This window comes from Lagenorhynchus albirostris, chromosome 6, assembly GCF_949774975.1.
Source record: "Lagenorhynchus albirostris chromosome 6, mLagAlb1.1, whole genome shotgun sequence".
Taxonomy (NCBI): Eukaryota; Metazoa; Chordata; class Mammalia; order Artiodactyla; family Delphinidae; genus Lagenorhynchus; species Lagenorhynchus albirostris.
This window is the reverse complement of record NC_083100.1, coordinates 69,595,439-69,607,745: the sequence shown is the minus strand read 5'-3', so window position 1 is coordinate 69,607,745 and position 12,307 is coordinate 69,595,439. Positions and strand designations below refer to the sequence as shown.

General features: G+C 45.1%; 1 protein-coding gene across 1 annotated transcript in view; it reads right to left on the bottom strand.

Moving 5' to 3' along the window:
• DPP4 (dipeptidyl peptidase 4) overlaps positions 1-12,307 on the bottom strand; it is a 55,758-nt gene that overhangs the window by 27,972 nt on the left and 15,479 nt on the right. The window contains exons 8-12 of the mRNA XM_060151481.1: positions 12,132-12,244; positions 4,870-5,005; positions 2,771-2,809; positions 478-585; positions 152-219 (exon numbers count right to left, since the gene is read on the bottom strand). Coding sequence (XP_060007464.1) covers positions 152-219; positions 478-585; positions 2,771-2,809; positions 4,870-5,005; positions 12,132-12,244 — 464 coding nt within the window. The remainder of the gene's footprint in view (positions 1-151; positions 220-477; positions 586-2,770; positions 2,810-4,869; positions 5,006-12,131; positions 12,245-12,307) is intronic.

Here is a 12,307-nt window from a genome sequence, read left to right as displayed (position 1 = left end):
TAAGGCTTCCGTATGTTAAAAAGAAAAAAGTCCTGAACACATTCCAAATAGACTACTCTTTATTTGTAGAAGATTTTTCCTTATTCCTGGGCAACGAATGGCATGATTATGACAAATATATTGATATACTACTGATTATTAGAATACTTACAGGTAATCACTGGTAAGAGCTTCTATCCCAATGACCTCCCAGGCTCCTTTTGTAATAAATGTGCAATTCTGATGGGATTTTTTAAAAAAAGAGGTTTATTAGACTCTCTCTCTGATCAAAGTTAAGGAGAGGATTAAATCATTTACATCAGGAATTGGGATAATCTCGGTTCTTTTCCCCATCCTACCTTACTGCAGAGACCACTGGGGTATGTGAATTAGTCTGATTATTGGTACATAGTGATCGACTTTACCAAATGATTTCCACTTCAAGTTAGTTTCAAAAAAAGGAGATCAACCCGAAATAAATTATTTAAAAATACTCACTCTCTTATCTGTTTGGAAGTGACAAATGTGTTTGTAGCCCTCTTCGTTGCTGATGATTTTGTAGAAGCTATTCCCGTCAGAGGTAAAATGAGGTTCTGCAGGCCTGAACTAGAGAATAATAGGAAACACGAAACATGTTAAAGCACATTAGCCTCATCCCAGTACAACTTTAGCTTCAGAAAGTCCTCCCAACACCTATGCTCAAAACCCATATTTCATTTACTTGCCGATTGCAATCAGAGGGTCTCAATAGAAAATTCTCCTCCTAGAAAATGCAGACAAAAGATCTAACTCCTAGGGAATTTTTGATGGGGAGTAAATGAAAGAATAAACATGAAGAGGCTTACACAGGACACTCAACACATAGCAGTGGTTATTGTTACCCTTAGGCATCTTCTGTCTATGGAGGATAACGCTGTGGTGTCTTGATATGTGTGAGAAAATTAGCATTAGCCTTTCAGTTCTAAGAAGTCAATTTCCTCGATGTCACAATGTGCTTTCTTGAAACAGACTAATATTATTTTTGACTGTTTCTAGTTGGAGGTGGTTTGTAATTTGAGGGATTTCCCCCTCCCCCCTGTTTCTTATACATAATTTTTTTGAAAGTCAGACTTAGAAACTCTTTAATCATTTCTGGACTAGATACCATAAGGAATGTCTGTCGTATATTTCATACGGAAACATTCATATAGTTATCATCTCTATTATAAGCCTTTCCATTTTGCTAAATAGGATCAACAATTTACCCAAAAAAAATAGTTGTATGGAAATATAGAACAAAATTTCCATTTTTTACAGTTCGATAAAAGATAGTTCTCAGAACATAATGTCGTTTAAGCAGAAGAGGATCTATCCCAGCCTGAAAGGAATATATCTCTTTACGACTTCGATTTCCTTACTACATTCGAGAGCAGGTAGGAGATGGTCTTTTAAAACTGTTGGTTCACTTCACTCTCGCTGTTTCCTCGCTCATCAGCTCCCATTTTGGGAAGAAAAATGCTTCCCTCTTCTATTTAGTGATTCAAAACGAATGCATTTATGGAGCAAGCCGAGGCGTGCAGTACACTTGGTGTTCTCATTACAGAGCTCGGAAACACATTCCCCTCTCTAGACCTGTGTTCACAGCCTTATCTTTTTAATACATTTCCCTGTTTCCCCTGGATGGAGTTGTGCCTAGTAGAAATGTGTGAAAAGTGGCATCTGTCTGGTTAAATACAGAGAGGAAAAAACATATTTTTTTCAAAGAGTCGTGAGGAAGTGTAGCATGTCTCTTGCCATGGAGGAAACCACTTTTCATGTTGGCAAACCTCTCCCCTCTGCCCAATCAATGCCTGAACAAAAAGGACGTGTGAATGCTAGGGGGCTCCGAGCCCAGCTGGAAGGGGTCGCATTTCTGGTCCAGGGGGCTGCACCTCTGTGTTCTGGGAGACGAGAAATCCTTACGTTTTTTTATGTCACTTTGTTTCCCTCTTAAAGGGGCTTAATAGAAGTGGTCATACAAATTAGGGGCGATTCATTCTTCCTCTTTCACACGAGGTGCCATGATGGCTGCAGTGCCTTCGTCGGTTTGCTTCACTCCACGGGCTTGTAGCAACGTGGCTGGTATAAGTCTGCACAAGGTGTAGCGTGAGGCATGGGAAGTCACGGAGGGTCACGTGCTTCCTTGGAGAAAGTTCTGCATCCAGGGTATAGTAAAGTGTGAACCCACGTGTGTATGATTCTTCCAGAGAGAGGTGCATAGCGGGTGTGGTGTGAGTGCCACTGCGTCCCTGCCGGGGGAAGTCCTGTCCCCTGCGTTTGTGCAGAGGCTGAGGGCGGAAACCATGATTTCTGCCGCCGAACCGCCTAACTTCGAACGTGAGGTCAACGAAGACAACTGGTATCTTGGCTGCCTTTCAGCAACGGTTGCTTTTTAACTTTCCAGGAGCTAGAATTTGCCTAGGATATGTCTTTTGTTGTATCTGCTCTTCTCTTGAATTTTCACTTGTCCTTTTACTTTTTCCAACCAAGCATGTTGTATATTCTCTATAAAAAGACATCTCTACAGGGGACATTAAAATATTAATTAACTAATATAAATATTAATTAACTAATATTAAATACTAAATATTAATTAACTAATATTAATATTAATTAACTAATATTAATATTAGTTGACCTTTATTAAAAAAGGTCAACTGCTCTCTCTATTAATAGCAAATAACATAGGGGCCTCGTTTGGTATATCTGCATATTAAATAGCTCTGAGTGTCTGATCCATACGACAGAGAACCCCATAACTCTTACAACTTACTCTTCCAACCCAGCCAGTGGTACTTATTTCAGTGTGCTGCTGTTCCTAGGGAGGGAAAAATACAGAGAGAAATGAGATATGAATTCTACGCTTTAGCTGCAATTTGTGGCAATATAAGCAAGATTGTACTTGTAATAAAATAAAGGAAAGTTATCTCCATTCACATATTTGTACGTATGATAGTACCTTTTACATAGCTACATTAGAACATGTACCTCTCTTGCCTAGAGCTCTGTCCTGGATGTGTACCTCGTAAGCCGTCCTGCAGGCTCCTCCACATTTTCAATTCAGCAAGTACAGAAGTATCTTTCCCTTATCCCCACCAGCTTGTTCTTACTCCTTCGTTCTTCTCTGGGTTAGTGGCACCATTCACCCAAGCCAGAGACCTGGGAATCACTCCAGACCCCTGCTCTTCTCACACTAACCCCCTCAGCCCCTGTCTTCTAGTCCTTTGACTTCTCTTGTTCTTCTCCACCATTATTGCCTTAGTTTGTGTCCTGTCGGGTTTCCCAGGTCCATGGCCCTGACCTTCTGGTTGGAGACGCTGCTGCTCTGCTCTCTCCTTCCAGTCTGCCCTCCACCCTGCTCAACCCACAGCTGACCTCATCAGGCAACAGATAGTTCTATCTCATTCTATTTCTTTCCTACTTAAAACCTTGAAATAGCTCTGAGTGTCTTACAAGGTAAGGTCAAACTCCTCAGAATGGTGCCTGAGCCGTAGCATATATCTCAAACCTCAGCTCTCATCATCATGCCTCCGCCTCAACCCCTAGTCCTGTGTACCCCCAGACCCTGCAGGCTCCAAGCTCTTCACCCCAGATGCCTTTGCACAGCCTCTGCTCATAGGGTCCACTTGCCTTCATGCTGCCCCGAATATGACAACTTACCCCAGGCTGCTCTAGTCTCCTCCATGTCATCTCCCATCCCCTTCTGCCTCCCCCCAGGCAGGTTGATTATCTTCTTTCGCCCTACATTTCCTTGGTACCTTGCTTATACACTTTTAGAGCACATTATGGTGCTATTGAGATGATTTAATTGGCAGGAAGCAAAGAGCTCGGTGTTTTACTTTGGATTCTGGCTGTCACTGTGAGCTAAGCAAGCTCCTTGACCCTACTGAGCCTACCTCCACAGTGTCTGGCTACTGTGAGTGTTCAAGAAATGGTAACTATTATTATTGATTTTCATAACAGTCTTCCCTACTAGAAAATAAACATTTTAGGGACAGGCATGCTGCCTAATTTTTTTTTTTTTCCCTCCAGAGCTATGCACAGAACTTGGAACAAAATAGGTATTCGATGATTGCTATATAAGTAATGAATGAGTGCATCAAGATACAGGGGTAGGCGGCGGAGGGAAGGATTTCTGAGGCAAGAATCTGCCGTGTGCCCAACCAGGGTGGAGCAGGGAGAAGAGGCGTGTGGTCACAGAGCCCATTACCAGAAAAGGGCTTGTAGAGCTGTCCTTGACATATGCCAGCAAGCCTCCCCCAGGCTCTACCCCTCCTGAGGCTGTTGGTCCCAATGGGGCTTTAATTTTGATCCACGACCTATACCTTGAGGTCTCTGGGCTGGAAACGCCCCCAGCACTTCAAGGTTGGATTAACACTTGCTTTTGCCTTAATGTTGCCACCCTCTCAGCCTGGAAGTTATCTATTTACTTTCTAAAGCTGTTTACTGCTGAAAGATAGTCACAGTGTGGTAATAGATTTGTGGCCTCTAGATATTTGTTTTGCTACTCAGCGAGTCACTCCCCATTTCCTGAAACACGCCTCCTTGACCTTGCAGCCCCTGGCTTTCTCGGACTTTGCGAATTTTGAAATCAAATTCTATTTTCTGGCTTTCCAATCACCACCACCCTTTTCCCAAGTGATAGTCTCCATAACTAAAACAGTATGACTAGTGAGAGCAGATGAACTAGACGTACCACCGGGTAATATCAAGTTATCTTAAAGTCACTCAAGATTTACTCACTGCCTCAGGGTCAGACACAGAGAAAGAATAGAAATTCAAGCTGTATTTCCTGATAACACTCTCCCTGTTTTCCTACAGCCCTCAGATCACATGTAGCTTTGGAAACAGAACATCCTGATTCAACTTTACCGCTGAGGAAATCCATCTTCCGGTGGTCTCATTGTAGTCACAGATATCCATCACTGAATAGTTCTGAATCCTCCGGATCCACTGCAAAGAAATCCTTTCTTCGGTCACCCATGTCACATCACACAAGTAGTAATCCCTGAAAGAAGGGAGGGAAGGAAGGATGGAGGGATGGAGGGAGGGGAGGCAAGGAGGAAAGGGAGGGAGGGGAGAAGGAGAATAACTATTTCCAGACCTTGGTACAAATAGACATTCTGCTCAATGCAATCAATCTTAATAGGAATACAATTGTAAATAGTTGTTGAAGCCATTTAACACCATAGTATTTTACCCTTTCTTAAAGCTTAAAGTGTAATTTAATTTTGAATGGAAATGCAAATATATCTGACAGGAAGAACAACAGCTAACATCCCACAGAGGTGTAACATACATGCCTCATGCCTCACACCATGCCTCACCATGGCTTTGCAAGTCCACAACTGGCCTTTGGTGGTGCCAGGGTGTCAGGGGTGATATTTTCCCATCTCTTTTCTGCTGTCTAGAGGGACCATGACAGGGAATCCAGGGACACTGGTTGAGATTTTATTCTTTTCTGGTAATTTGATACGTTTCTCTAAAACATTCTTCCTACTAGGGAGAAACTACAGTTGACCCTTTTCTCAACTTCATTTTCAAAGGGGAAAAAATGGACTCACATCTCTGCAAAGTTTGAAAACCAAATAATTATATCCTACAAATCTTTTCTCAAGTGTCAAAATATAAATCGTGTGAAGAAATTAAGGAAACTTTTGGTATTTTAACATAAATTTATATAAATAGAGATATCTTGAGCAGTACAGCCTCCTCCAACAAAAACCTTTAACAGTGTTTGGAACTGCATTTTGAGAGATGAGTGAGATGCATGGAATTCCTAATTTACCTTTCTGCTAGCCTCCCTAAATATTTGCTCTGGATAATTTATTTTATTTTATTTGCTCCCCACACCCTAGTGCGATTTTTGTACGACTCTTCTTAAATCATTCCTGTCCAGTGTGTGATCAAAACCTTGCTCCCTTTGGTCAGAAGAATTCCAAACGAAATTTTTCGTTCCACCCCTTCCCATCTGACCCTATCCGTTCACCCTAACATGCTCCTTCGCTCTTTCATTCACGGGCTGTGCCCACCCCTCCTCTTGTCAACGCTCTCCTTCTTGACTGCAAACTCTCTGAGGCTGGGCCACAGCTGTCTGGTTCACAGGGTATCTCCAGGGCCTAGCAGACTACCTGGCACAAAGCAGGTGCTCACGAAAATTCTGTGGAATGTAGCACTGAACAGAAGGGGAAGTCCTGTCCCATCCTCGGGACCTAAGTAGCTCTGTCCTTCCTCAGAATTCACAGATCCCTTCCTGTCCCCACTCCCTTCACAGACACTAAATCAAACAACAAATATTTGTTGAGCGCTTAGGATGGATCAGGTGCTGGATAAAGCACTTTAAGCCCCTCACCACTTCACTATCTCCCTTTGCGGGGCAGGACAGTTACTGTGTTAATACGCCCAGGGGTACCTGGGCCTCCAGGCTGTCTCCGCTACAGGTGGCAGGCACTGAAAGAAGACCAAAACCCCTCACCGAGCAGCAAAGCACCACCTTCACACAAACAGGGACTCCTCTCCATTTCAGTCCTTTCTCTTGCTTATTAAGAACTGTACACTGTCCAGTCTGCACGACTGGTGTCCCCTGAACACCCTATGAGGTTTTCCACATGCCTCCCTTTGTCAACCTGCCCTTCGGTCTGAAATGACTGTCATGCTTTAACATCTTCAGGATTTACTCAAATATCCCCCGCCTGTGAGGCTTTCTTGAAGACCCCCTCCTTCTACACCGCTATCACGGGTCCCATGGTGCTTTTCACGAACCGCCAGGCTGCAGAGTCTGAGAGGGTGAATGCTGCTTCACCGGCCCAGGAGCAAGGGCGCCTCATCTAGTCTAACTGCCCGATACTGAGCCCAAGGCAGAGGCGTTAAGTGAGAAAATGGAAAGGCAAACCAGTCATCCCGGGGGATAGGGGATAAATACTTGCAAAGGGAATGGAAGAATGAAACGCAAGATAGAAAACAAAAGGTTTTGAAATGAACTCTCTAGACCTGGGGTCAGAACAATTTTTCAGAAGAGGGCCAGCCAGTAAATAGTTCCAGCTTTGCGGGCTACATGCTCTCTGTCGCAGCTACTAGACTCTGCCTTGGCAGCACCAAAGCAGCCAGAGACAGTGCGTAACGTATGAGTGTGACTGCGTGCCAACGAGATGCTGAGATTTGAAGTTCATGTAAATTTCACCTGTCATGCAGTATTATTCTTCTGATGATTCTTCTTCCCAACCATGCACAAAGGTCAAAACTGTTCTTACCTGGGGGACCATCTAAAAATAGGTGGGGGCAGGATTTGGCCGGCAGGCCCAGGCGTGCTAAGCCCTGTTCTATACCAGTAGTTCTTATTGTTTTATGTACCTGTCTCTAGGGGGAAAAAGGGTAGCATGGAGTCTGCGGCCGGCGTCGGCAAGATGCCCTCTTCCCTGGGTGGTTCATTGAATTAACCACTCCACCGTACGCAGTTGCTCTTAGTAGTGGTTTTCTTTCCAGGTAGTAATAGGTACCTTATTTTAAGTGTCTTTAATATACCCAAAGAAACATTTACACAAATTAGGGGAATTAATATCACACAACAGGCCTTTATTACATGCCTACTCTTTGCAAGGCAGCAGCCAGTTTACAAAGGGATACCCTGTGTCATATGACTCTCGAGCACAAGTCTCTCCCAGCGCATTCAATTATGATTTGCTTTATAAAATTCAGTTATTCCGTCTATATGCACTCTCGAGGAATAAATAGATTTCATAGAGTGAGGAGCTTTATCCTGAAAAGAATTAAGAGGGTGAAGCTAACCAGCAATGTTTACCAGAGGGATGGGTGGACGTTCTACAGAGGCAACGACTGGGAGGAGGAAATCTGAAGCCAACTGCTTATTTTGAATCCTGATTCCAACCCTGTCCAGTGTGTGACCTTGAACGAGTCACCTAACCTCTCTACACTTCTGTTTACTTGTCTGCAAAACACGAACTCTAACATTCTTCCCGCATAAGGTGATCATGAGCTTTATGTCAGCACTTAGATGAGTTCCTGGCCCAGAGTAGACTCCACATGGTGTGAACTCTCCTTATGTAGAGAAATTACTTCATTGCTTTAGTATTAAAATCAATCGTATTCCTCTTGGACTAATCCTGTTCCAGAAGTTAGAAGAGCTTGTTGAATCACTGTGTCTAACCTGGGAAAGGCAGTCAGTGGCTCAAGGGAAGCCCAGGCTGCCTCGTACGGTCCCTGGTTCCTCTTCCACCCCTCCCCCAACCACTCTAACCAGTCTATTCAGTATGTGCCTCTCTGTTTTTACAGAATAAAATTGGCATGTTGTGGAAAGTATACTTGATGATCCTGCTTGTTGGATTTTTCTGGTCTTAAGTGGGGACTTAAAACTTCCAGTAAAAACTACAATTAAGCCCTTGGTTTCCTTATATCTTTTTCATGACTCACTGACATCCTGGCCTGGTGTGATCGCAGCTCCAGGCTGGGTTATGCACTCTCATTCTGTCTCCCCTCAATTCCAAATCGTAAAGAGAAACTGATTGAAGAGGAGCGTGTTTATATAAGAATTCAAAATTTAGAGCCCGCTCCACTGGTGAACCGCCTTTATGGAGCCCTCACAGGGTGCAGAGTACACCTCGGGCTGTGGAGAGTGACAAAGGTAGTGGAGGATACAGGTTCATGAACCTTTGATCTAGAAATGGGCAGGGAAGATGCCAGATGCATGTGAGTTTCCTGGCAGACTTCCCAAATTCCATCGCTCAATGTTTTCAAATGGGGAAAAGTTACTTTTATATGGCTGATTGCTGAACCTAAAGCATAATTCTTGGCTCTTAGTAGATAAAGTTAGTTAGTACCAGGAGACCCACTAATCATGTTAAAGGGTTTTCTTCCCACCTCACCTGCCCCTTTCCACTAGGCCACTTTAGAAAAGAAGAAGGCTATTTGGAGTCCACTTTCCTAAAACAACCCTTGGAAAACGTGTGCATGTGTGGAGAGAGCCTCATCTTCCTGTAGGATTTCAGCTGCTGGATGCTCTGTGATGAAAGGATGAGGCCTAAGGAGAAAATCAGTGATGGGTGCGCGGTCAGAGGAGGGCCTGGCTCCAGGAGCGAGTGAATTACTACGGGACAGAGCAGAAGGTGCTGGGCAGCTGAAGAGGCATAACTTGCCCGCATTAACTTGGCCCTGCTGATCTCTGCATGAGGCTAGAAAACGAAGCACCACCGTGTACGAGAACATTTTTCTCCAGAGGGGCCCTCAGGCCTGGTTTTAGCAAAGCTGCAGCTGTACTGGTGCTAACAGAGACCAGAGCTGGGTTTGCAGTTTCATACACAGCACATTCCTGTAGCATTTCCAGAAATGCTTCTTTGGTGAAATACGTTCCCCAGAAAATACCCACAGTGAGTAAGGCAACCCTCACCATGAGTGTGGCGTAAAGAACTGCAAAGAACAAAGACTTAAGGATTCATTCATATAGGGGGAAAAATAAGTCCTTAAACTGCTTAAGTTTCCTGAGCTCCGAAATTCACAACTGTGCCTTGGAAAGTGATTTCTAAATGGGAAAGATGCCATCGCTTCATCTGTGAAATGGCCGTGAAAATGACACCATAGGCAGCATGTGGGTAATAAATGAGACAACGTGAGCAGAGCACCAGGCACAGTCCCCAGCATAGGAAGCACCCAATACACTTCAATTCGACTATTCTATTACTCTGGCCCAGCAAGTGGGGGCCTCTGTCCTATTCCCAAGCTCCCATGCTAAGTTGCTGTGTGATCTTAAGCAAATGGGTCTACTTCTCTGAGCCTCAGATCTCTCATCTGTGTCTCACAGAGATGTTCTCAGTGTGCTCTGGAACCCCGGTAGGTTCTGTCGATTGTGAGACGCCTGGGGGAAGGAGAAGGCACAGGGGCTGGGCCTAGAACCTGAGCAGCCATCTGCCATTGGCTTACTGGCATCCCACCTCTGTTGTACCTCACTTGCACAAAGGTTTCTCGCTCCTTAAAAACATTTGTAAGGTCCAAAGCCCCTTCCAGATCTAAAATCTTTCAGCGTGGGAGCTCACGGCTCATCCTCCCTTCGGACAGATGTTGGGCGTATACCAAGAGGGCACGCAGGGCTTGCTTCTCTTCCCTGGGCAGCCCCGAGCTTGTGCACGCTCGGTGATCCTTCCACTGCAGTCCTCCCCCCCCGCCCCGCCCCACCGTGCCCTGTCCAATTCACTCATCCTCCAGGATGTTTTCTTTGATCCCCGGGGTCACGGAAAACCCATCTCTCCCTCCTCAGAATGCCTCCAGCCTTTTTTTTATGCCTCTGTCATAGACGCTTTGGGAGTCATTTATTGACATGTTTTATATCCCCCACCGCATCATAAGTGCCAGAAGGGAGACTCAGCCCTACAGGACATCTATGAGTGTAAATAGCGGGTGCTTAATCAATGTTGATGGAAGAGATGGCTGGACGGGACCAAAGAGCAGATTTTAGAACCTAAAGAAATACTTTTTAGTTGACTGATAATTAATTTTCCCTAGGAATAAACAGGTTAATATAGATACTTCTGAGAAAGTAAATGAATTAATAACCACAGAGCAAAGCCTCCAGCATGCCTGATGTAGTAAATGCAACCCTGAGAAGGAAAATGCTTCCATATGGCTCTGATGATAACTTCAGGCATCTGAGGGCACCAGCTGAATTCACACAGAGGGAGAGAGAGGCACCTCGAAGAAGAGTGCTTAGGAGCTCCTTCTTTCAAGTCAGAAAGATTTGAATACAGCCCCCTACTGGGTCATTTTCTTAACCTCTAGGCCTCATTTTCTTATCTGTAAAAGAGCCATATAATAATAGTTGCTGGAAAGAGTTACTTAGAGACTGATAAGATAAAGCACGTGAAGCCCTGTGTCTGTCACACAGAGAGTGCTCAATAGAGGCTAGTCATTATTTAGAAGCAATGATAAAACCAACACAAGTAATGGAAAAGAAGAGAGAGCAACCTGATGGCCAAAAGTTTCATGCAGTTTGGTGTTTACAGGAAGATTAAGGAGGGGCTGACAGTTTCAAACCACCAAGGATCATGCAAGCAAAGGACGTCTGGAGGTACATCGGTGTCGCGGGGGTGCCTAAAATTAGTCCACGGTTTCCCTGAATTACTCTAGGTCTTACCAGGCCCCGCAAAGCCCCGTGTGATCTGACCTTCCTCCCATCACTCCTCTCTCCACTCAGATGCTCCAGACTCTGTGGCCTCCTCGCAGGGCCTCCACTGCACCAAGCACGCTCCCTCTGCAGGGGCTTTGCACCCGCTCTTCCTCTGCCCGGATACTGCTCCCCCAGCTCTCCATGTGGCTAGATCTTCCCCTCTTCCTTCACATCACTGCTCACAGGCCTCTTATTAGAGACACCTTCCCTGGCCTCCCCCCAGCCATCAGCATCACGGCTGCCCTCCTTTGATCGTCTTCACAACATCTCACATAACTTTATTTGTTTACCTGGTGGTTGTCTGCCTCCCCTACTTGAGTGGAGGCTCCAGGACACCAGAGGCTCTGGCTGCTCTATTCATTCTGCAACCTCACCCCTGGAACCATGCCCGGCATGAAGGCATGAAGTTGGAACTCAGCAAAGAGTGTGTATGGTCAGGCCCCCCAAGATGGCTGTTCTCTTGCTCTCTGTACATCCCCTGCTCCCCTGAGTAACCTTCCTACATACTTGCCCCAGGCTCCAGCCAGTGACTATTCTTAACAAAGGGGAGGTGAGGGGCGTGCCTCTCCGCTGGTTTCCTTGGTAAATAATGAGCCAACCTGATGTAATCCTCCCTGTAACTGGCAGTCTCCTCTTCCCCCTGGGAGCGAAGCCTGCTGCCTTGTCCTGCCCACTGTCCACAGCAGCACGCTGTGCGGTGTCGCTCCAGGACCTTGCTTCAGATGTGTAAGCTCCCGCACCCATTAAACCACTGATGTCTTTGTTGCTGACTCTGGGTTCTTTCTTTGGTCTTAAAGCTGGGCAAGTGCAGCCCAACAGAGTGGTTGAATGGAAGAATGAATGACGGGCAGGGCCAGGTGACACCATGAGATACTGCCATTGATTCTGCCATTCATTTTGAAAGTGTTCTCCCTGGGAGCTGTGGAACTGTTTACAACACAAGCATTTGGGTCAAGAGTCTTACCCTATTAACACAGAAGCAGGAGGAATGATTTGTTGGGAAGTTGCGTTGATGTCTGGGCTGAGAGTGTTGGTATTTACAACAAAGAAATTTACAGTTGGGTTCACAGCTCCTGCCTAGGAAAAAAACAATCACAGAATTGGTATTGACAAAAGATATATACATAACAACATCACACA